The sequence below is a fragment of the Eucyclogobius newberryi genome, unplaced genomic scaffold (genome assembly GCF_026437365.1).
Source record: "Eucyclogobius newberryi isolate DKJ021-1_F unplaced genomic scaffold, fEucNew1.0.hap1 SCAF_7, whole genome shotgun sequence".
NCBI lineage: Eukaryota > Metazoa > Chordata > Actinopteri > Gobiiformes > Gobiidae > Eucyclogobius > Eucyclogobius newberryi.
This window is the reverse complement of record NW_027316389.1, coordinates 19,684,698-19,707,932: the sequence shown is the minus strand read 5'-3', so window position 1 is coordinate 19,707,932 and position 23,235 is coordinate 19,684,698. Positions and strand designations below refer to the sequence as shown.

The window sequence follows — 23,235 nt, the reverse complement described above, 5'->3', positions numbered from 1 at the left end:
TTCTGGAATGAATGGCTTTGCAGTCAGACAATATTGCACTCATTTGTTCCTGGGACTGCTGCAACCAGAGTCTTTCTTGTTGTAGTTCTTCTTGATCCGACCCCATGAGTGTGATGGATCCTTGTGAACGCTCTTCATAAAGGTGAGGGTAATTGTTGGCACCGATTGCCTCTCTTACCACAGGATGGTCCCCATCACTTTTGGGCAGGTTGGTGGTGTTATCCCCATAGCGGAGTCGAAGTCCATGACTCCGAGGGCGAAAGTTCCGGATATCATTCATCTTGTAGGGCAGAAACAGCTTACATCCAGCTCAAAGGACCATTAATGTTGGAGAGATATCTGTGTAGACTGTAAAATGCTGGTTCAGGTGTGTAGCTGTCACTGCTCTGGAGTGCCGGCCAAAGCACTAGTTAAGGCTCAGATAGATGTTCGGATAGATGGAGACAATGAGGAGACAAGGGGACAAGTTCAGGAGATTTATTGAACCCCACAGGTACTCAAAGATTGCTTTCTGATTCTCTGATTGTTCTTCTTTGGTGTTTTATCGCAGTTGGTATCCAATTGTTACATTACCGCCACCCACTGAAGTTGTACGTTCTTCCAGACTGATTTCTTCTTCTTCGTCTTCAGTGTTTTATGGCGGTTGATATCCAAGTGTTACATTACCGCTCCTACTGTAGTTGTACGTCTTAGACTTTAGACTTTAGTACCGCTGCTTGCATTCCTTTATCTTCAAAGCGCATGACACGTGACGTCATAAAACACGCTATCATGCCAAGGCTGGACTGCCCCCTACTGGACACCCCACTAACTACAAGTGCGTGGAAAACAAAGAAATTCCCTTTGTACAAGTAATATATTTCAGTTTCACTCATCAACACCAATGAACTTGATCTATTCACTGTGACTTACCTGAACAAGTCTGAAGTGATTGTTTACTTGAATGCAGGATTGCTGTATGGAGTTGAAAAGAGAGGGGAGGGAAAAAAAAGAGCCTTGATGCCTAAACAAAGTTACTCTGCCCCTGTTGTCACAAACCTTGGGGACCCATTTTAAAAGACTCTACAGACGAATTCAAAAACATCAAAGCCGCTCACTATTCCCACCCACGCTGTAGATCTTTATGCATTTTAGATAAGCTGCCTTGTTTCACGCCAAATCAGAAAGACTGCGCCCTTTTTATTTCTTCTACTGAGTAATACGGCGCAGAGGCTGGTGGTGGGCTTCGGTCTACAGCAGAGCCAGTGTCTTTAATCGTGGGATCTAATTTCATTTGCATCACTCACAAAATGGAGGCTTGTTTCGTCTTTGGCCTCGAGCTCGGTTCATTGTGTTTTTTCCAGGGAGGATTGGTACAGTAGCTCAGCGGTTTAGTTAGATTTGGTTAACGTTTGACTTGTAAAATTAGCTTATGCAATACACAAATCTGGAAAAAATAAAAGATTAAACCCTCAAGGTGGGCTATAAATTGAGATTTAGATAATATTGTGAATGTTGTTGTGAATATATGCAAAAATGTAATATTGAGTTTATTGTTTATTGTTAAATATGCCACAAAAAAACTGATTTGAACAACAATAATGGAAGAAAATTATGTTGTAGAGAAAATATAATGTAAAATGTGACAAAGCAAGCCAGATTAAATAAAGTTATTTACATTTGACTCCATTTTTTGGACTTTTATTGAACAGAAAATACATAATTTTCCTTTTAAAATTGTCACGATTCTTTTTTATTGGTTCTTACGATGATATTGTAACATGAATAATCACGATTATCAACCTTATAAACTTAACGTACTTAACCTCAACTAATATGTTTAAATACTTAACAATTTACACATTTCTGTTGGATTGACATAACATTGTCTATTGTTATTGAGATATACCAGAAACATATAAAGATATTCATGTCTGTCAATATCACGCACCCTCAGTACCCTCAAAATATATCACCAAAAAAGTTTAAAATAGTATATGGTATAGTGTAAAGTATTTTTCATAGTGATCAACTGGGAAAATGTATAAAAGATAGTTCAAAAATAAATAAACATGCAACAATTCTAAACACATTTCGCTTGTCATTTGTGAAAAAGTGGCAAAAATGTTCAATTGTCCCGAAATGAAAGTGCTTAGCGTCTACTTTTCGATGAAGTCTTCTCTGAATCCATGTGTGCGTGTTCATGTTTATCTTTTGCCCCGCTCAGAATGGCGCCCGGGTTCCACGGGGCAGATCCTGTCCGACCTGGACCTCACGTCTCAGAAAGAGGGCCGATGGAGACGTATCAACACTCTGGCTCACTACAACGTAAGTCCAGACACGATAACTCAGACTCAAAGTGCATACCAGGTTTGTCTCGGCATGACTTTGTCCCAGGAGTAAATATTGATGATTTTTGCACATCGGTCAAGTGGCAGTTTGTGAAGAAAAATGGAAAAATAAAAGTTGAAAATAACAGGAAGCAGAGCTGAATTCTAAACAGAGAGATAATAGAGGTGGGAAGGGTCAGGAGCAACGGTTGGTCGTCCCAAGATGGCCGCTGCTGACCCGTGTGTGTATCTCTCTGACTTGAGTTCTACACAATGTCAATGTGTGCCGTCGGAAAATGTATTTGAATATTTGAATCTGATTAGTCAAAGCGTCACAACAACAGGAACAAGACGAAAAATCAAACTGTTGTTAAATCCAGTCAGAACAAAGCTCAGACTTCTTCCTCGTCCTCCAATTCACAAAGTGCTTCCATGTGCACTTTTAAAATAATACCCTTAAAAGACAAAAGTACGTCTGTTTGTCCAGCAGGTGACGAACTAGTGCACTCAAAATTTCCCACAAAGCACCTTGAAAAGTAGTGTACAGCGTTGGTCACTAGACATGTCATTATAGACCACAATGCATTGCAAAAGTCATGACAGAATGAAGCAGAAGAGCTGTTTAAACAAAGCACTGTGACTCGAGAATGAACAATCTTAAATAAACCAATACGCCTCGAAGATGCTAGTGTTAGCCGCTTAGCTTAGCTTGAATAATCAAGTCTGTTTGTTGTTGAATGTGAGATCCATGACTTGTATTGTGATTATTAGTCCATTAATCTGTGCGTTAGACTGATTATACTTTATATTTATTACAGAAATGCATTTTTTATCTGAGTTTTGCAAACTTTCCCTCTAGAGTCGCGTGGCCCGCGGCGAGGAGAGAGTAGTGAGCTGTCTGAATCGCTCAGTATAGTCTATAAATAGTGCAGGACTCTGTGGTGACTGAGGGTTTAGGAGTGGACATTCGGACGCAGCCTCTAGTTCTAAAACAGAATCAGAGTTTGATCTCACAGTTTGTGCAGTGAAAATCCATCTAGAACCACCAAAACCCACCCAAATGAAACCACATTTTATCAGCGTTCAGAATAACATCAAAAATGGGCTATTAGTCAAGAAGAAAATAGGAAGTTCTTTTTAGGGATGTGCCAAAATATCAAAATATCGGGACACTACATTTGGTGATACAGTATCAATATTGTGATTAACGTTTAATTTTTGGTATCATTTTCTGAATTTCCTGACATTTTGACTGTTTTGATCATTGAAAAGGGTGTATTTAATTTTGAGCTTGTGCAGGTCGTGGTTTAACAAAGAAAAAAATGTCTGTAAAATTAATTGGATTTGTATAAAAACAGTGATATATCGTTGAATATCACGAGCAATATATCGATTACAGCACAAAACGCTAAATCGTGATATTACCGTATTGTGAGCCGTGTATTGCATCGAATCGCGAGGAACCCTGTGACTCCCGGCCCTAGTTCTTATGCATAACGTGCACATACTGTATCTGGTGTACTGTACTGTATTATTCACTCGCTGTATGTAAGTAAGACCACTAGGTATTATAATTAGGCAAAATAAAACCGGACTCAAAGCTGTTTTCAAAAGGTCCACTCCCACACTGTGTCCCTGTCTGCGTTTATTTGCTCGTGTACGGGATATATGCTGATTCTAAAAATGAACTTCTTTACGCTTACAAGCCCACGCTAAATGTTTACCGTATTTTCCGGACTATAAGTCTCACCAGCCAAAAAATGCAAAATAGAGAAGAAAAAAACATATATAAGTCGCACTGGAGTATGAAATGCGGTTGCAAGTGTGAAAATAACAAATAATATCACATATAAGTCGCACCCCGGCCAAAACTATGAATAAAGGTGCGACTTATAGTCCAAAAAATACGGTATTTTCTGCCGAGCGGGAACAAACGTTGCCCAACATCCGCCCAATCTGGCAACACTGAACAGAATCCCTCTGTCTATGTCATCAATATGCGACACTCCACCTAAAACACGCAGAAACAATTCACGCACACATTTCTCTGACAGTTTCAACAATAATTTAACAATATACTGTATTTTCCGGACTATAAGGCACTTTCTCATAGTTTTGGTGCAACTAATACTTATATTTATACTTATACTCCGGAGCGACTTATATGTGATATTATTTGTTATTTTCCCACTTGCAACCACATTTCATACTCCAGTGCAACTTATATATGTTTTTTTCTTCTCTATTATGCGTTTTTTTGGCTGGTGCAACTTATAGTCCGGAAAATACGGTAAATGCGTCCTCAGGTAACAGTTGTGGAATTACCTCTACCTCGGTCACATTTGCAGCTCACATCCAACAGGAAGTGTCAAACTGAGGGGAAAATGGGCATTTGTGTAAAATCTTCAGAATAACCACGCTCACTGTGTTTTACTGACATATGCACTTTAAAGCATTTAGAGGAACCAGGAAAATCAGACCTGTTTCCTTTGTCCTCTTTTCTTGCACTAAAAAATAAAACGAAACAGAAAAGTGGTGGATTTGCCAGTACACTTTACCCCCCCGGGCGCTGCCGCTGTGTGGGTGGGCGTGCGGCGGTAAACGGGCCCGTCTATCTTAAACCGTGCACACTTTTTGGAGCATATTGCGTCGCCGCGGCAGTTTGCGAGCGGGAGGCTTGTCAGACATAACGCACTTATCGCCGGCGCGTGGCATATGATTCTCCAGGATAATGCCAGCGCTAACGTCGAGTGTGAAGGTGCGAGTGTGGTTTATCTGCTCCGCGCCGACAAATACAATGAAACTGCGTTAGAGTGTGACAAGTCGAGAGCAGGGGTTCTCGAAATGTGGCAGGGGTGTAAAAAGTTTAGAAAGTCTGATACTAATTGATACAAAAAGCAGGTTCCTAGCACCGTATTTTCCGGACTATAAGTATAAGTTGCACCAGCCAAAAAATACATAATAGAGAAGAAAAAAACATATATAAGTTGCACTGGAGTATGAAATGCGGTTGCAAGTGTGAAAATAACAAATAATATCACATTTAAGTCACTCCGGAGTTTAAGTATATAAGTATAAATATAAGTATAAGTCGCACCCCGGCCAAAACTATGAAAAAAGGTGCGACTTATATTCGGGGAAAATACGATAGCTACTCATTTAAATTACTGATTCTAGAGAAAACACATGAACACGTGAACATTTAATCGTTCCTTAAAGGCGTAATGGACGATTTTTGGCACCAAATCTGAGTCTTATTTCCTCGTGGCATGGACTGCTGATTAGTCCTGCCACGTATCAATCATAAAACGCACCTACTGCGCACCTGCAGCCGCGTCGGCTCGTCCCCAGGAGAGCAGCACGTTTCCCTGTGTCTAAGCGCATGGATCTATCATAATATAGTTCCATCAGTGTACGGGACAAAATTAAGACAGAGAAAGTCAGTTCGAGCTGACTCAGAAGAGACTGAAAATCTATGGGAGACGAGAGATGCGATGCGATCCATCGCGCTAATAAACAAAGGCACTTTGCTTTTTTGTGCGTCTGCACAGGGGGAGGGCGCATGCGCACTTCCGCCTGAGTTCTCAAATCGGCGAAAAAGATAAGATAAGATAAGATATTCCTTTATTGTCCCACATGGGGAAATTTCATTGGTGCAACGCAGGTAGATACAGAGGTAGATACAGAAGAACAGATCACTTATAGGAAGTCTGAAAAACACTTTCAGTAGAAGATCTCCTATAAATAAATAAAAACTCCCATAGACAAATGAATAAATAAATACATAAATACCATTGCTGCTCTCCAGAGCGGACAGAGTGTCCTGCAGGGGGTGACACTCATGGTCCAGCATAGATGTGAATCTAGCCAGGACCCTCCTGTCCCCCACCTCCTGCACCGAGTCCAGAGCACAGCCCAGGACGGAGCTGGACTTCTTGATGACTTTGTCCAGCTTCGTCAAAATTCGTTTTGACTTCAGCTTCGTTCAAAATCGTCCATTACACCTTTTAACAGTTTTTGAATGATCTTGAGTTTTATCTGAGCTACATGATAAAATACTTTTCCTTTATGCAGAAAATCACAGTTTGATGTCTAAAAATATATATATATTATAGTGGTATTAGACCTGGAATTGCGAGTGTTGTGCCATGTTAGTATCAAAATTGAGTTTTTATTTTTATTCTTATTTTTTTGAATAATAACAACAGCAACACAAGGGATGTGAATATTATTTGGTTAATCTGTAATTGTGATTACTCAAGTCAAGGACTAAAAAAAAAAATTGGGTCCAGTTTAGAAGCAAAATAAAGTATTTTTCAATTCAGTCTGTTGTCCACGAAAGTACTAAATGTAAAGTACTTTTTTATCTGATTGTTTTTGTCTCGTTAATTTTACGTTGTCATTCAAAAAGTTTGTCTTAATCCTCGTTTAGACCCACTTTTAAGATGGACTTTTTAAGGTTTTAAGGTGGACATTGTACTGATAATGTCCATATGCTTTCAACCGTTTTATCCTGGTTTAGATCTGTCCTTGCACCAGTGAAGACCAGACTGAGCCATCATAATTTACTCTTTTCTTTTCTTTTTTAGTCCCGAGTCTTGGATTAGTCCCGGTTTAGCGCTCGTTTTAAACCCGTTGTGGACCTGGTTTAGTTCCCTATCAGTCCTGGATGATTACACTTCCACCCTCACGCGGCAGATCCACGGGAAGTCGGTGTAACTTTTTGAAATATCTCCCGCAGCCAATAAACATGTTATGCATTATATACGCCCACACCGGGGCGCACTAAAAATACAGAGTCAGAAATAAGCATGAGACGTGTTATGTTTTCTGTACGTGCAAACGGCTGCTGTAAAAGTGAACATTTTGTGCTTTTATAAAACGCATCTCTAATCCTGCAGAAAGCCTGACTTTTTAAATAAACCCTGGCAATCGATTTGGCCCCGGCACACTTTTTATGTCGCTTTATGACGGACTTGGGGGCAGAGGCGGCGACTCCGCAAAGAAAAGTTGAACGCGCAGAAGAAATTAAAAACGATAAATACTACCATTTTATGCGATAAAAATGTCTTGTTGTGGTTGTGTAAAGTTCATACGTTATTCGGACATAAAACGGGGAGCAGTCGGGTTTTATTTGCGGACTAAAATGTGCATAACTGTATTTTTTTCTTGGAACCTTTCAGCAAATAATCTGTCCAGTTTAGTGTGCAAGGAATAGTTTGAAACTGCTCATTTTTCCCCTTTAAATAAATAAATCCAGGTTTGGCACTAAAATGTCTTGCTAATCTTCTTCTACCTCTGCACAGACTTTTCACATTAAGAGCTGGCAAATCTTCATAGTTTTGGACATATTATACATCTATTATTTTATTACAATCGTTACTTTTTGCCTCCAAACAGTACTACTTTGTCTAGTTTGTATAAAGCCCTGTCTGCATCTAATTAAGAAGCAGTTTTTTCATCCAGAAGTAGCACTGTTGCTCTGTTCACCGGGTTGTTAGTTTTTCTGTGAACGTAGGAAAAAAAAACACTGAAAGTTGTGAATTTTGCTTTAGAAAATGAAAACTTTGACGAATGCGGATGTTAGGAAAATGTATTATGCAAAAATCAACATTTCTGAACTTCTAAACACGTTCCCTCATCATTATATGGAGTTTTAGTTTGATTTATGGCTACAACCGGTGAATCAATTAATGGCAACTCATCAGTGATAGATACTAAGAAACAAATTAAGTAATTGTATAATAGTTTACGGGGCTAAGAAAATAGGTTTTATGACACAAAGCAGAAGTAATAATAACAATAATGTGTGTTTTTGATGGATGGATGTCCTCACACGGCTACTTTAGCCTCATCTTGATCTTATTTCATAAAACACTCACATTCATGTCCTAAAAAACTTACTTATTCATCAAAAGAATAAGTGCTTAACCCATTACCAAAGCAATCATTAGTTGCAGCCCTATTTTTGACTGATTTTTGACCGTTTTTCTCGTGTTAATGAGTAATACTTGAAAAGGTGAAAATTCCTGTTTTCACCTTCCCCCTATCCCTTTCTCAAATAAAACAGCGTAGATGAAAATGTGCCGCTCCTGAAGCTGTTTCAAATCAACGTAGTAATCTACAATGAGCAAAATGCAAAACTATGGCCTTCCCCCTATCCCCGCCCACATTTCCGCACTCGGTCGCAATTATTCGTCAAGTCATGTGGGTAAAAAAAACACATTTTTCTCAAATAAAATATTGTAGATGAAAATGTGCCGCTCCTGAAGCTGTTTCGGATAAACATAGTAATTTACAATGAGCAAAATGCAGAACTATGATCTACTTATGTCATATTTCATCAGTAAATACTTTGGGAAAAAAGCATAATACGTCATCTTGAAACTTTGTTCTCTGCCGGTCCCGGTTTGATCCTGGTAAAATCCGTCACAGCCTCTATAACTTCTGACAGCCTCTGCAAGCGTCGTCTTTATACTCTTTTTAAAATCTACCTCTGTGTGTTCAGTAGCATTTATAACCAAACATTTCTTCGGGATTTATGTGGGTACTTTCGGCGGCGGACTTTAACCTCCCCCAGTGTCTCGCCGACCGCTTTCACTCCGCCACTAAATCTTCATGAGCGCGAATCGATCCCGATAAACTAAAGGTCACCGCAAACATGCCCCCTCCGTCCTGCCGTTTAAATCCTCGTCGTTCTTTCCGCCTCCTTCTCTCTCTCGTTCTCATCCTTTCCTCCTCATCTCTTCCCCACGTCGTCTCCGTCTTCATCTCTTCCTCTGCTTCCCGGTCTCTCTTTTCGCTTGGCTTCTCTCATCCATCTCTCTTTGTCTTGCTCTTTATCCTGTGCCCTGCGTTTCTCCCTCTCTTTCCCGCTCCTCTCTTTCTTGAAACGAGGGTCGAGCCGTTATAGATTCATTGGGAGCTGTTGGAGTAGTGCTAATCGCAGTGTTTGTTCGTTGCTCAATAGTGGGACGAGCCAAAGAAAATGACCAGTAAACACCTCTGAAACCTCTCTCGGGCGAAAACATCGACCACCGACTTCACACACGACTCCTGCTAAAGATGCATGTGTTTATAATAGATAGCATACAATAAAAACAACATTGTACTGCTAAAATTAATTGGTATGAAAATGCAAGTAAAATGCAAGTAAAATGCAAGTAAAATCCAAGCGCTCGTCAAACAAATTAGATTAATTTCCACTCGGACCAGTTCATTCTTTTGTTCTCGGGCAAAATTGATGATTTTATTTTATTTCATTCTATTTTGAATTTTATTTTATTTTATTTATTTTATTTATTTTATTTATTTTATTTTATTTATTTTATTTATTTTATTTATTTTATTTATTTTATTTATTTTATTTATTTTATTTATTTTATTTATTTTATTTATTTATTATTATTTTTATTTTTTTTCATTTTAGCCAGTATGGAGTGGATGAATTATAAAATGTAAATACCAAAAAGTGCAATATATATATACAGTATACAGCTGCTGTTGAAGATGAAATTCAAGGTGCACTTCATAACTTTCTTTCTGGCGGACGGTCAACCGAGTGCTTGTCTCCATGGCGATGTCATTACTTTGCCTGTATGTTAAACCTTGGGAAAACAGGACCCGCTTGTCTGTCGGGAGAGGGACGTTCAATGCCCGGCAAAGCAATAAACTCCATGGAGAAAACGTTACTTCAACTGTATCCTTCAAATACTTACCGTAGTTTTCAGGCTGTACAGCTATAAAAGTCACGCCAATGAAATGTACTCATAAAAAATGTATTGCACATAATATCTTTCAATAACCCGCAGGTGCCCACGTTGTCACATGTCTAATTAGTCCAAGTTCTCAGTGAATATGAGTTGGATTGTAATAAAACACACAGCACTGCCGTCTTCTTCTACAGTGTGTCAAACGCTTGTGCTTCCTGCTAGAGTGCCCAAAAAATTCAGAAACAACCACGTGGAAAGACGAATCCCGTGGTTATAGATTCACAACAGATGTTCGAGAAGGGTCAAATCATTGGCATCGAGCAGAAAAAACATCTAAAGGAGAAATAGAACCTAATGTACCACAAATCTGAACTCCAGTGAGAGTGTTTGGAGCTGGAGAAGATCTGTGTGAGGAACAATGACACACTGAAGATCTGTGTGAGGAACAATGACACACTGAAGATCTGTGTGAGGAATAACGACACACTGAAGATCTGTGTGAGGAACAATGACACGCTGAAGATCTGTGTGAGGAACAATGACACACTGAAGATCTGTGTGAGGAACAATGACACGCTGAAGATCTGTGTGAGGAACAATGACACACTGAAGATCTGTGTGAGGAACAATGACACGCTGAAGATCTGTGTGAGGAACAATGACACGCTGAAGATCTGTGTGAGGAATAATGACACGCTGAAGATCTGTGTGAGGAACAATGACACACTGAAGATCTGTGTGAGGAACAATGACACACTGAAGATCTGTGTGAGGAACAATGACACTGAAGATCTGTGTGAGGAACAATGACACGCTGAAGATCTGTGTGAGGAACAATGACACGCTGAAGATCTGTGTGAGGAACAATGACACGCTGAAGATCTGTGTGAGGAACAATGACACGCTGAAGATCTGTGTGAGGAACAATGACACACGGAAGATTTGTGTGAGGAACAATGACACACGGAAGATCTGTGTGAGGAACAATGACACACGGAAGATCTGTGTGAGGAATAATGACACGCTGAAGATCTGTGTGAGGAATAATGACACGCTGAAGATCTGTGTGAGGAACAATGACACACTGAAGATCTGTGTGAGGAACAATGACACACTGAAGATCTGTGTGAGGAACAATGACACGCTGAAGATCTGTGTGAGGAACAATGACACGCTGAAGATCTGTGTGAGGAACAATGACACGCTGAAGATCTGTGTGAGGAATAATGACACGCAGAAGATCTGTGTGAGGAACAATGACACTCTGAAGATCTGTGTGAGGAACAATGACACACTGAAGATCTGTGTGAGGAACAATGACACACTGAAGATCTGTGTGAGGAATAATGACACACTGAAGATCTGTGTGAGGAACAATGACACACTGAAGATCTGTGTGAGGAATAATGACACACTGAAGATCTGTGTGAGGAACAATGACACGCTGAAGATCTGTGTGAGGAACAATGACACGCTGAAGATCTGTGTGAGAAACAATGACACGCTGAAGATCTGTGTGAGGAACAATGACACACTGAAGATCTGTGTGAGGAACAATGACACGCTGAAGATCTGTGTGAGGAACAATGACACGCTGAAGATCTGTGTGAGGAACAATGACACGCTGAAGATCTGTGTGAGAAACAATGACACGCTGAAGATCTGTGTGAGGAACAATGACACACTGAAGATCTGTGTGAGGAACAATGACACGCTGAAGATCTGTGTGAGAAACAATGACACACTGAAGATCTGTGTGAGGAACAATGACACGCTGAAGATATGTGTGAGGAACAATGACACACTGAAGATCTGTGTGAGGAACAATGACACGCTGAAGATCTGTGTGAGGAACAATGACACGCTGAAGATCTGTGTGAGGAACAATGACACGCTGAAGATCTGTGTGAGGAACAATGACACACGGAAGATCTGTGTGAGGAACAATGACACACGGAAGATCTGTGTGAGGAACAATGACACACTGAAGATCTGTGTGAGGAATAATGACACACTGAAGATCTGTGTGAGGAACAATGACACACGGAAGATCTGTGTGAGGAACAATGACACACGGAAGATCTGTGTGAGGAACAATGACACACTGAAGATCTGTGTGAGGAACAATGACACTCTGGATGGACATAACTCATTTAATATGGCAGAAGACACCGACAAACACTTCAAACTGTGGTTATTTGTCTTTTATCAATGTTCTGCTGTGTTTGTGTCGTTTAATCGATCATGTTTTCTCGTTTTCGCAGGTAAGAGACAACGCCACATTGGTTTTGTCCAGAGTTCTTCACACGCAGCAAAATTACGACCAGAACCACGAAAACCACGAAGAACGTACGTATGTTTACTCGTGTCGCGATGCCACGTTTCGCCCGTGGGCACCGAGGCGTTCTCCCCCGTGGGTTCACCGTCGACATTTCACAAACTCCCCGCGCTCATTGGACATGCAAATAGACAGCGTTTTATGCACTTCCCCTGAACTATAATGCACGCTTTCATCTCCAGGCTTTTTATGGACACTTTTTGAATCGTTGATGAGGTGTTCTGTTTCTTTTGTTCTGTGTTGTTTAGATGTTTTCGCCAGGAAATTACAGCAAAATGTACGTTTTCCGGTGCAAAAAGCAGAAGACGGCGAAAAGGATGTCACGATTTCACATTTAACTGTTATTGTGAGAATAAACATCGCAATTAATGAACACTTTAGGTTACAACACTATTACAGGACAGAACTACATTTAAGAAGGACTAAATTCAGACAATTGCCGTATTTTATTGAGTATAAGTCGCATTTTTGGGGGAAATGTATTTGATAAAATCCAAGACCAAGAACAGACATTTCATCTTGAAATGCAATTTAAAATAATAACAGATGAGAGAACATGGTGAATAGGTGTACGTATGCTAACGCTAACACCTTCAGCTACATGACGCACAGACAGAACTGTGGTAAGTGTCTGGTATGTTAACGTAACATATTAACAGTTATTCAGATAACTATAGCATAAAGAACATGCTAACAAGTTTACCAAAGCATCAGTTTTACCCCAAATCACTAAATACATTTAATTCTTCTTCCTCTGTGTCACTTCTAAACAACTCCACAAACTCCAGAGGTAGAGGAAGTGCAGATTCTTCTTCTGCTTGGCTTAGAGCCTAGAGCGCCTTCTTGTGGTTGTCAGTGTGAAAATAACGACTTAATATCACAAGTCGCTCTGGAGTATAAGTCGCACCCCAACCAAAACTCTTATAGTCCGGAAAATACGGTAAATAATAATATATGAAATATGAATAATTTGTTCCGGTTGGACAGAATTTAATCTTCTTTTGACAATAGTTTGGAAATAACATGATAAGCAAACATATCATTGGTTAATTACATCACGATTTATCAAGTAAACACTGCGTTTTTAATAATAATAACGATAAATGCTCTCATTTGCGCTCAGCATTCAGCCCTCGTCACATCCCAAAGCTGACCCACGGGATATTTCTGTGTAGGAAACGCGCTGCTGGAGGACGACAAAGTGTTCCACCTGGTCCGGCCGGCGGAGGAGCTGGACGAGATCAAGTCCAAGCGCGGAAGCATCAAGGACAAGTCCATGACCAAAGCCATCACGGAAATCTATCTCACGCGGCTGCTCTCCGTGAAGGTGCGAGCGCGGGGCAAAGCATCCACATTTAAGGCTTCTCCGATTGTCCGATCCTCGCGTAGTCACGACGACGTCACGTTTTATTGTCGTTTTCCCCCTCCGCGCTCAGGGCACGCTGCAGCAGTTCGTGGACGACTTCTTCCGGAGCGTGTTGTGTTCGGGCGGGGTCATTCCGCCGGCCGTCAAGTATTTCTTCGACTTCCTGGACGAGCAGGCGCTGAAGCACAACAACGTGGACGAGGAGACGATCCACATCTGGAAGACCAACAGGTGAAACCTCTCAGTCCGATCAGCTTTTTGTTTTTCTTGATTATTGGATTTGAATTGATTTTTTAAAGAAAACTGGACTAAACCTGAATAAAAAACAGAATAAACAGCGAAAGAGAAAGGACACTCTTTAACTTGCAACTAATTTAAGGTCCCGTAATTGCTCTCTACTTGGACTAAACTAGGACTAAACCGGGACTAAACCAGGGCTGAACCTGGACTAAACCAGATCAAAACCAGGGCTAAACCAGGACTAAACCTGGGCTAAACCTGGGCTAAACCTGGGCTAAACCAGGGCTAAACCAGGGCTAAACCAGGGCTAAACCAGGACTAAACCTGGGCTAAACCTGGACTAAACCGGGCTAAACCGGGACTAAACCGGGACTAAACCGGGACTAAACCGGGGCTAAACCAGGACTAAACCGGGGCTAAACCGGGGCTAAACCGGGGCTAAACCGGGGCTAAACCGGGGCTAAACCGGGGCTAAACCGGGGCTAAACTGGGGCTAAACTGGGGCTAAACCGGGGCTAAACCGGGGTTAAACTAAGACTAAACCTGGACTAAACAAGAAATGAGAATTGAACTCAGACTAAACCCAGATTAAGCAAGGATTAAACCAAGAAACAAGGACTAAATAATAAATGAGGACTGAACTCGGACTAAACCAGGACTGAACAAGAATCACAGGAGGATTAAACCCGTAATATCAATGTAAACCAAGACTTAACACAGACTAACTTTGATTGCTGATAATTAAATAAATATTGATATCAATAAAATAATATACCTGTGCGTAAGTGATGTCACCATTTCAAATTTTAGTTTTTTGTATTATACGTTTATTCAAGTCTGGCCATCGCGGGGAGCGGGGCGGGTGCTCCCTCGCACGGGGCACTGCGCGCCGTGCTCCCCCGTACGCACTCCCCGTGCTCCGCGCCGCACCCGCCGCCTAATTAATAGTTGGCCTAATGTTGGCCTAATGTTTGTTGCTGAGAGAGTTTTTTAGCATTTCAAAACAATGACTGCGACAACGATGTATTGAAGCTTCAAAGCAACAAAAAGACGAAATGTAGGTTCAACCCCCCAAGACGAAAAATATTACGTCTTTTCAGCTTCAACCCATTTTTAGATGATCCCTAACATCACGACTAAATCAACAGAAAAATCCTTTTAAAAAAAATTCTTTACACATCACCGCTCCTCAAAGTGTGACCAGCTTTACAAAATCAAACTTTCAGAACCATCAATTTGACATAAACTGCAAGATTTTCAAAAAAACACTTAACTTTTTTGATGAAAGGCTCCTAAAATCATCACAGCTTGTAATTCAACAACCACAAAAAACGAATTTATCCCCCCAAAAATCATTCTTTATTTAGTCTTTATGATTCTATTGTGACGTAAATAATCACGCACGGCACAATAATATATAATAATAACATATGCACAGCTCCTATGTCACAGATTGGTCCTGAACCGCGTCAATCAATAAAAATACAGTACATATTTACAATGTACAAAATACAAAAACAACAACTGGCCAACAACTATCGACACAACAACACAATCTAACTTTCCGATATGATTCCCCCGCATTATAATAATAACTTCCCCGGAAACCCCTCATCGCCGACGCCTTTGAACGCGACGGGCAACAAATCTCGATGAGTCCGCGATCCCCCCGTGTTGACATTTAAGCGCATAAATCAGTGTCACGGCGACGTGAGGCTCCACCGCGTGTCGCATGTAGATCCGGATGATTGACGTGTCGGCGAGCGCGAGCGAGAGCGAGCGGGCCACGCGCGGACCAAGGATGAGCGATTTAATTACCTCTCGTCCTCGCCACGCCGCCGCCGACCGCAGCCAGCCGTTCTGTTTATCGAGTCGAGAGAGAGAGAGACGGGCCAGACATTAAATAATGAATATGTGTACGAGGCAGAACAACAAACAAACATGCTAATTATGTCCCAGGCTAATTTAATTCCGTGATTATCGCTACATTGCTATTTTTTGCTTCCCATTGTGTTGGAGACGCGGCGATCCCCCTGGAGACGGCGCCGGAGCGAGATGAATTTTACATGCGGCGTGTTTTGTACGTCTCCAAAGACTCGGCGTAATCAGGGAGCAGAAGCTTCCAGAAAGGAGTGACTGTTCTAGGGCAAAGTTTTGATTTTTACATGATTTGCAAAGATTTGATGAAGAGCGCGCGTGTTCTGGTAATCACTGGATCTGTTGTTGTTCAGCTGGAGGGGGAATGTTTGAAAGGGTTTGTGTGTTAAAATGGAAGACTAAAGGCTAAACCAGGCTAAACCAGGGCTAAACAAGGGCTAAACCAGGACTAAACCAGGACTAAACCAGGACTAAACCAGGACTAAACCAAGGCTAAACCAGCACTAAACCAGGGCTAATCCAGGGCTAATCCAGGGCTAAACCAGGGCTAAACCAGGACTAAACCAGGACTAAACCAGGACTAAACCAGGGCTAAACCAGGTCTAAACCAGCACTAAACCAGGGCTAATCCAGGACTAAACCAAGGCTAAACCAGCACTAAACCAGGGCTAATCCAGGGCTAATCCAGGGCTAATCCAGGGCTAAACCAGGGCTAAACCAGGTCTAAACCAGGGCTAAACCAGGGCTAATCCAGGACTAAACCAGGGCTAATCCAGGGCTAAACCAAGGCTAAACCAGGACTAAACCAGGACTAAACCAGGGCTAAACCAGGACTAAACCAGGACTAATCTAGGACTAAACCAGGACTAAACCAGGACTAATCTAGGACTAAACCAGGGCTAAACCAGGACTAATCTAGGACTAAACCAGGGCTAATCTAGGACTAATCTAGGACTAAACCAGGGCTAAACCCAGATTAAACCCAGAATAAACCAAGAATAAACAAAGACTAAATAATAGAACTGAACTCAGACTAAACCAGAACTAAACAAGAATCACATGAGGATTAAACCCGTAATTTAAACCCAATCAAACTAAACCAAGATTTAACAGAGACTAACTTTGACTAAAAACTAAACCAACCCTCAGTAATGCAGGGTTAAGTCAGGACTTTTGTACTAAACCTTTGAAACGTTTGTTGCTAAAACCTATGACTCGTTTAGTTTTTAAAAGGTTCATGTTTTTTGTGCGATGTCCCTGATAATAATTGAATAAAACCTCAAACCTCGGTCTAAATCAGGATTTATGACATCACAGATCTAAGCCTAGTCTGATCCAGGTCTAGGTCCATCTTCCTCTTCATAGTCTCGGATGTGCGTTGTTCGACAGCGAGGCAGTTCTTCGAGTTCAGTGCAGGATAATAACACAGACAGAGGCGTCACTTTGTCAAATCCTAAAACCTGTACTTGTCAGGTTATACTTAAAGCGTGTACTCGACTGTCAAAAGATACTTATCCCCTCGAGCTGCGATACACGCCAGAACAAAAGGAAGAGGTGTTGGTGTGAGGCAACAAGGCCGGCGTCTAAAGCTCATCACGCCAGATGGAGAGTCGTCGTCTCGGGACTCAAACTTTTCCGTCAACGCTTTACTGTAACGTCTGTACTTTTCACGGCCGTTTTACACACTTTATTCACTCGCCAGAATCGCGCTCTTGTTAGGCTCTTAATAACCTCTTTGATAATGACACTAAAGCGTATGTCCCGCTCTCTGCCCCGCTCTCTGCCCCGCTCTCTGCCCCGTCTGCACAGTCTTCCTCTGCGCTTCTGGGTGAACATCCTGAAGAATCCTCACTTCATCTTCGACGTCCACGTGTCGGAGGTGGTGGACGCGGCGCTCTCCGTCATCGCGCAAACGTTCATGGACGCGTGCACCAAGAGCGAGCACAAACTCAGCCGGGTGAGTCCCAGGTGGAGGAGAAGTTAGAGGAGGAGGTGGTGGAGGAGGAAGAGGAGGAGTTAGAGGGGGTGGTGGAGGAGGAGGAAGAGGAGGAGGTGGTGGAGGAGGAGTTAGAGGAGGAGTTAGAGGGGGTGGTGGAGGAGGAGTTAGAGGGGGTGGTGGAGGAAGAGGAAGAGGAGGAGGTGGTGGAGGAGGAGTTAGAGGAGGAGTTAGAGGGGGTGGTGGAGGAGGAGTTAGAGGGGGTGGTGGAGGAGGAGGAAGAGGAGGAGGTGGTGGAGGAGGAGTTAGAGGAGGAGTTAGAGGGGGTGGTGGAGGAGGAGTTAGAGGGGGTGGTGGAGGAAGAGGAAGAGGAGGAGGTGGTGGAGGAGGAGTTAGAGGAGGAGTTAGAGGGGGTGGTGGAGGAGGAGTTAGAGGGGGTGGTGGAGGAGGAGGAAGAGGAGGAGGTGGTGGAGGAGGAGTTAGAGGAGGAGTTAGAGGGGGTGATGGAGGAGGAGTTAGAGGGGGTGATGGAGGAGGAGTTAGAGGGGGTGGTGGAGGAAGAGGAAGAGGAGGAGGAGGTGGAGGAGGAGGCGCTCTCCGTCATCGCGCAAACGTTCATGGACGCGTGCACCAAGAGCGAGCACAAACTCAGGAGGAGAGCATTCAAAAAGGCATAAAAACTGAAATAAAGCATTAAGAAAAGCATTTAAAAAATAAAGCATTCAAAAAGTAAACACAAAGCATGAAAATAGCTTTAAAAAAGTAAAGCATAAAAAAATGTTTAAAAGTAAAGCATAAAAAAGTAAAAGGAAAGCATAAAAATGTTAGCATAAAAAAGTAAAGCTTAAAAAAGTAAAAGTAAAGCATAAAAAAGTAAAGCATTAAAAAGTCAAAGTAAAGCATTAGAAAATGAAAGCATAAAAAAGTAAAGCTTAAAAAAGTAAAAGTAAAGGGAAAAAAAAGAAAGCATAAAAAATATTTTAAAAACAAAGCATAAAAAAGTAAAAGTGAAGCATAAATAAGCATTTAAAAATAAAGCATTAAAAAAATTAAATTAAAGCATAAAAATAGCATTAAAAAAGTAAAGCATAACAAATGAAAACATAAAAAAGTAAAGCATTAAAAAAGTAAAATGAAGCATTAAAAAAGTAAAGCATAAAAAAGTAAAGCATAAAATGTTAGATAAAGCATAAAAAGCATGAAAAGGGTAAAGCATTATTTAAAAAAAAATGAAGCATTAAAAAAGTAAAGCCATAAAAAAGCATTTAAAAAATAAAGCATTAAAAAAGTAAAAGTAAAGCATACAAAACGTTAAAAAAAGTAAAAGTAGAGCATTATAAAAGCATTAAAAAAGTAAAGTAAAGCATACAAAATTAACGCTCTAGTGAAAAGTTACCTAGTGCAGCTTTAATGATCTACCTAAGCAGAGTGAAAGCACATCGACCTTTTCTTTACTCGCCCGTGTCTGCGCGAGCGACGAAATAACCTGTTGTATTAACCTGAAGATGCTCTCTGTTTGCAGGACTCTCCCAGTAACAAACTACTCTATGCAAAGGAGATCTCCACCTACAAGAAGATGGTGGACGAGTGAGTGACTCTTCTGCAGCACAAACCCAATCCGTCTGTTTGTTGTCACTGACCTGAAATGTGTGTTTGTTTGTTTGTTTGTTTGTTTGTGTGTTTGTGTGTTTGTGTGTTTGTGTGTGTGTGTTCAGTTATTACAGTGGGATTCGACAGATGGTGTCCGTCAGTGACCAGGACATGAACACGCATCTGGCCGAAGTGTCGCGGGTGAGACTCTTTACCACGACTTCTACTAATACTGCTGCTGAGAATGCTACGTGTACTACAAATACAATACAAATACTCTAGATACTAGCACTTTCATACATTGAGTTGACATCTAAACTTAAAAAAAAACTGAAATATACAAATAAAAACAGCTAGAAAAGTCTATTCACTTGTTTCTTTTCAGATCATTCCTTTTCACACTTTAATCATTTTCCTAATCTGTTTGAAATACGTTTATTTATTGCTTGAAAGGTAGATTTTAAAATTGGTATTTCAAAACTTTAGTAAAAAGCTTTCGTTTTTTATGTGGTTCTATGTGGGGCTCCGAGGGGGGCTCCGAGGGGGCTCCGAGGGGGCTCCGAGGGGCTGTAGGCGCTGAGGTGAACTGGGCCGACAAATGTGGCTCTGTGAAACGTCTTCTTAACATATCACCTCACACTTGAATGCTTTAAGGGTTTTGTGGTAGTAGTGATATTATGTATATATATATTTATATAGTATATTTTCAGTGTGTCAAACTTTCTTTAATGATGCTACTTTCTCTAAAGGTTACGCAGTTTTCTGTCATCAAAGCCCTTTTACAGTGATATATTTAACTGTGAAAAACAAAAGGAACATTGGTGTTGTTTCTCTTCTAAACTTGTATTATTTTTGTTGTTTTGTGATGAAGGCTTTTTAATTGAGGAGTTCGTTGTGAAAGGAACTACTTTATTTGGTCCAGTTCTAGTCCTGTTCTAGTCCTGGTCTAGACTTGGTTTGGTCCTGTTCTTTAATTATACTTTAAATACAATACCAACAACTCCTAATCATACAATATTACAGATTGGTTGTAGTAAATTCAGTATATAATATAAATAAAAACTTTTTAATAATATTGTTACTTGTTTAATTGTTATTGTCATTTTATTTCAGTCTCACACAGACAAACTGAACACACAAGTGGCTCTGCATCAGCTGTACCAGTACGCCAGCAAATACTACGATGGGGTAAGTCACTATTACTTCTACTATTACTACTACTACTACTACTTTTTAAACTGCTTGTACAACTTGTACTTTAGCCACTACGATATCGCTTCTGGATGCTCTTCTCTCAGGTTATGATACATTTTAAAATACTTACGTTTGTGAAAATTGTAAATTGGAAAACAAATCACAAAAAAACCACAAGAATGTATTATTTAATCTTTATACTTAACTTAAATATTAAAATGTAAACACGATTCAACAAGAATAATATAACGACACGATTGATCAAAACCTGCTGCAAATAATTAAATAATCCAGTTATAAATACTAGAACTGCTGTGATGATCCAACAACAGCCATACATTATTTTTAAAAAGAAGACAAAAAAATCATAGCACAAGATAAGTGGCGTTTTTAAATCAAAATGTCAAAAAAAGGAATAAACCATTTTGTATTGTTATCAATATTACGTTAAATTGGCAAATACTCTCCTTCAATTTTAACCTTTATTATGTCTTCAAAAAGGAATAATTAGTTAAATCATTAGTTGCAGCACTTATAAACACAGTGTAATTAATATTGCCTCTCCTTATATTCAGTTTATCACATATAGCTTCTCTTGACATAAAAGCAAATCTTTTTTTTTCCACAGATTCAGGGCAAATCAGCTGAATTTTACATCTTGTCCAATTACTTCATGACTTAAACATTCATTGTTCTGTAAAAAAGATTCAAAAAGGACTTGTCGCGAACACTTGCCTGCAGGACTTTTAACAGTGTACCGTACAGCGAAATGAAAAAGTGTTAAAAGTTGGGAATAGCACATAAATAAATTGGTCCTAAGCACTCTGGGTGAGACACATTTCCTGTGCTTTTTCTTTCATATCGCGCCCGGAGCCTTTTCCACTGAACGCTCCACTGCCCGCCATATTACTGCCTTTCCATTTTACTCCCCTGGCTTCACTCTCCATATACCAGAAGAGTGATTGTACAAAATTTTAATTGAAAACATTTCTGTGGGACGCGAATTGGAAAATTGCTCCGGGAATTGATTTTCGGAGCGTCCACTGTGGGTCACTAAACTGGATAAACAAAATCTAATGAACAAGTAAACAATTGCGTGTCAGTCGGACTCGGCGGGAGTCTGTATCAGTGAGGATTTAGGATCAGAGCCTTTTGTGGACGGGATTGAAGAAAAGAGATTCAAATGTCAGTGGCGTTTTAACTCAAAATATGAACAAATGTCTCTTCGGAAAAGTGGTTTAGACTAAGGTCCGATCTTAGACTAAACAAATCCTCACTAAACATGTGTAGGTAAATCAGGACTGAAGTACCGTATTTTCCGGACTATAAGACGCACCTTTTTTCATAGTTTTGGCTCTGGTGCATTTCACATGTTGATTATTTTCACATTGACAACCACAAGAGGGCGCTCGAGGCTCTAAGCGACGCAGAAGAAGAATCTGCACTTCCTCTATCTCTGGAGTTTGTGGAGTTGTTTAGAAGTGACACAGAGGAAGAAGAATTCAATGGATTTAACGTAGCAGCACAATGTGTACATTTGTGTCACAATTATTCACACCATGAGTAATACTAAACATAAACATTAGCATTATTATTAAATCTCTTGATCTCTTATTGGAGCCACTTTGGGTCATGAAACTACAACACAAACTATACAATCCCAAACAAAATCTAAATTATACTGCTTTGCCGACTATATCATTCTAAATAAACTTTTAGCTTTTAGCCATATAATCTTGATTTTAAAAAAGCTTGTTATGTTTCATTCATGGCCGATAAGCTTTTGAGATCAAAGCCTTTTGTAAACAGGATTAAAGACTAGAGAATAATGTTAGCGTTTTGGACGTTTTCCTCAAAATATTAACCAATGTCTCTTTGGAAATTTGGTTTGGTCTAAGATCTAATCTTAGACTAAACAAATCCTCAACTAAATAATGTGTAGGTAAATCAGGACTAAAGTGTGTGTGGTTACTAACATGACAGCACAATTTGTACATTTGTGTCACAATTATTCACACCATGAGTACTTCAAAACATAAACATCAGCATTAGCATTAGCATTAGCATTAGTATTGGTCAAAAAATCTCTTGATCTCTTATTGGAGACACTTTGGGTCACAAAACTACAACACAAACTATACAATCGCAAACAAAACCTTAAGGATACTGCATTGCTGACTTTATAATACTAAATAAACTTTTTTTTTTTTTTTTTTTAATGTTCATGAAACAACTTGATGTGTTGTGTTCGTGTCTTCCCCCGTTCTTTCCTCACGTGGGTCTCTTCCATGTCTTGCAGATCATCGCGTCCCTGGACGAGGACCCCGCCGCACAGAGCAAGCAGCTGACCCTCCGGCTACAGCAGATAGCGGCCGCGTTGGAAAACAAAGTGACGGATCTCTAACGCATCGCCGGGCGGGACGTGGGGGGGGAGTGGGGGGGCTGTCGAGTACGGAAACTGCCTGTGACGTAAGGGGGGCGTCGCTCTGGTGTAAGGTCAAACGCTGTGGGGAAATCAGAGTAGAACGCAGAGTTTGCTCTCAAAACCAGGTCTAAACTGTGTCTAAGTCATGTCCAAAAAAGGCCTAAACTAGGACTAAACCAAGACTAAACTAAATCAAATCAAATCAATTTATTTTTGTAAGGCCCAAAATCACAACAACAGTTGCCTC

General features: G+C 40.5%; 1 protein-coding gene across 1 annotated transcript in view; it reads left to right on the top strand.

Annotated features, from left to right (window-relative positions):
• plxnb2b (plexin b2b) overlaps positions 1 to 22,994 on the top strand; it is a 253,304-nt gene extending 230,310 nt beyond the window's left edge. The window contains exons 29-37 of the mRNA XM_072435874.1: positions 2,207 to 2,307; positions 12,286 to 12,370; positions 13,535 to 13,686; positions 13,796 to 13,956; positions 17,653 to 17,800; positions 19,302 to 19,366; positions 19,495 to 19,570; positions 20,483 to 20,557; positions 22,863 to 22,994. Coding sequence (XP_072291975.1) covers positions 2,207 to 2,307; positions 12,286 to 12,370; positions 13,535 to 13,686; positions 13,796 to 13,956; positions 17,653 to 17,800; positions 19,302 to 19,366; positions 19,495 to 19,570; positions 20,483 to 20,557; positions 22,863 to 22,967 — 968 coding nt within the window. The 3' untranslated portion in view covers positions 22,968 to 22,994. The remainder of the gene's footprint in view (positions 1 to 2,206; positions 2,308 to 12,285; positions 12,371 to 13,534; positions 13,687 to 13,795; positions 13,957 to 17,652; positions 17,801 to 19,301; positions 19,367 to 19,494; positions 19,571 to 20,482; positions 20,558 to 22,862) is intronic.
• Positions 22,995 to 23,235: the final 241 nt, after the last annotated feature.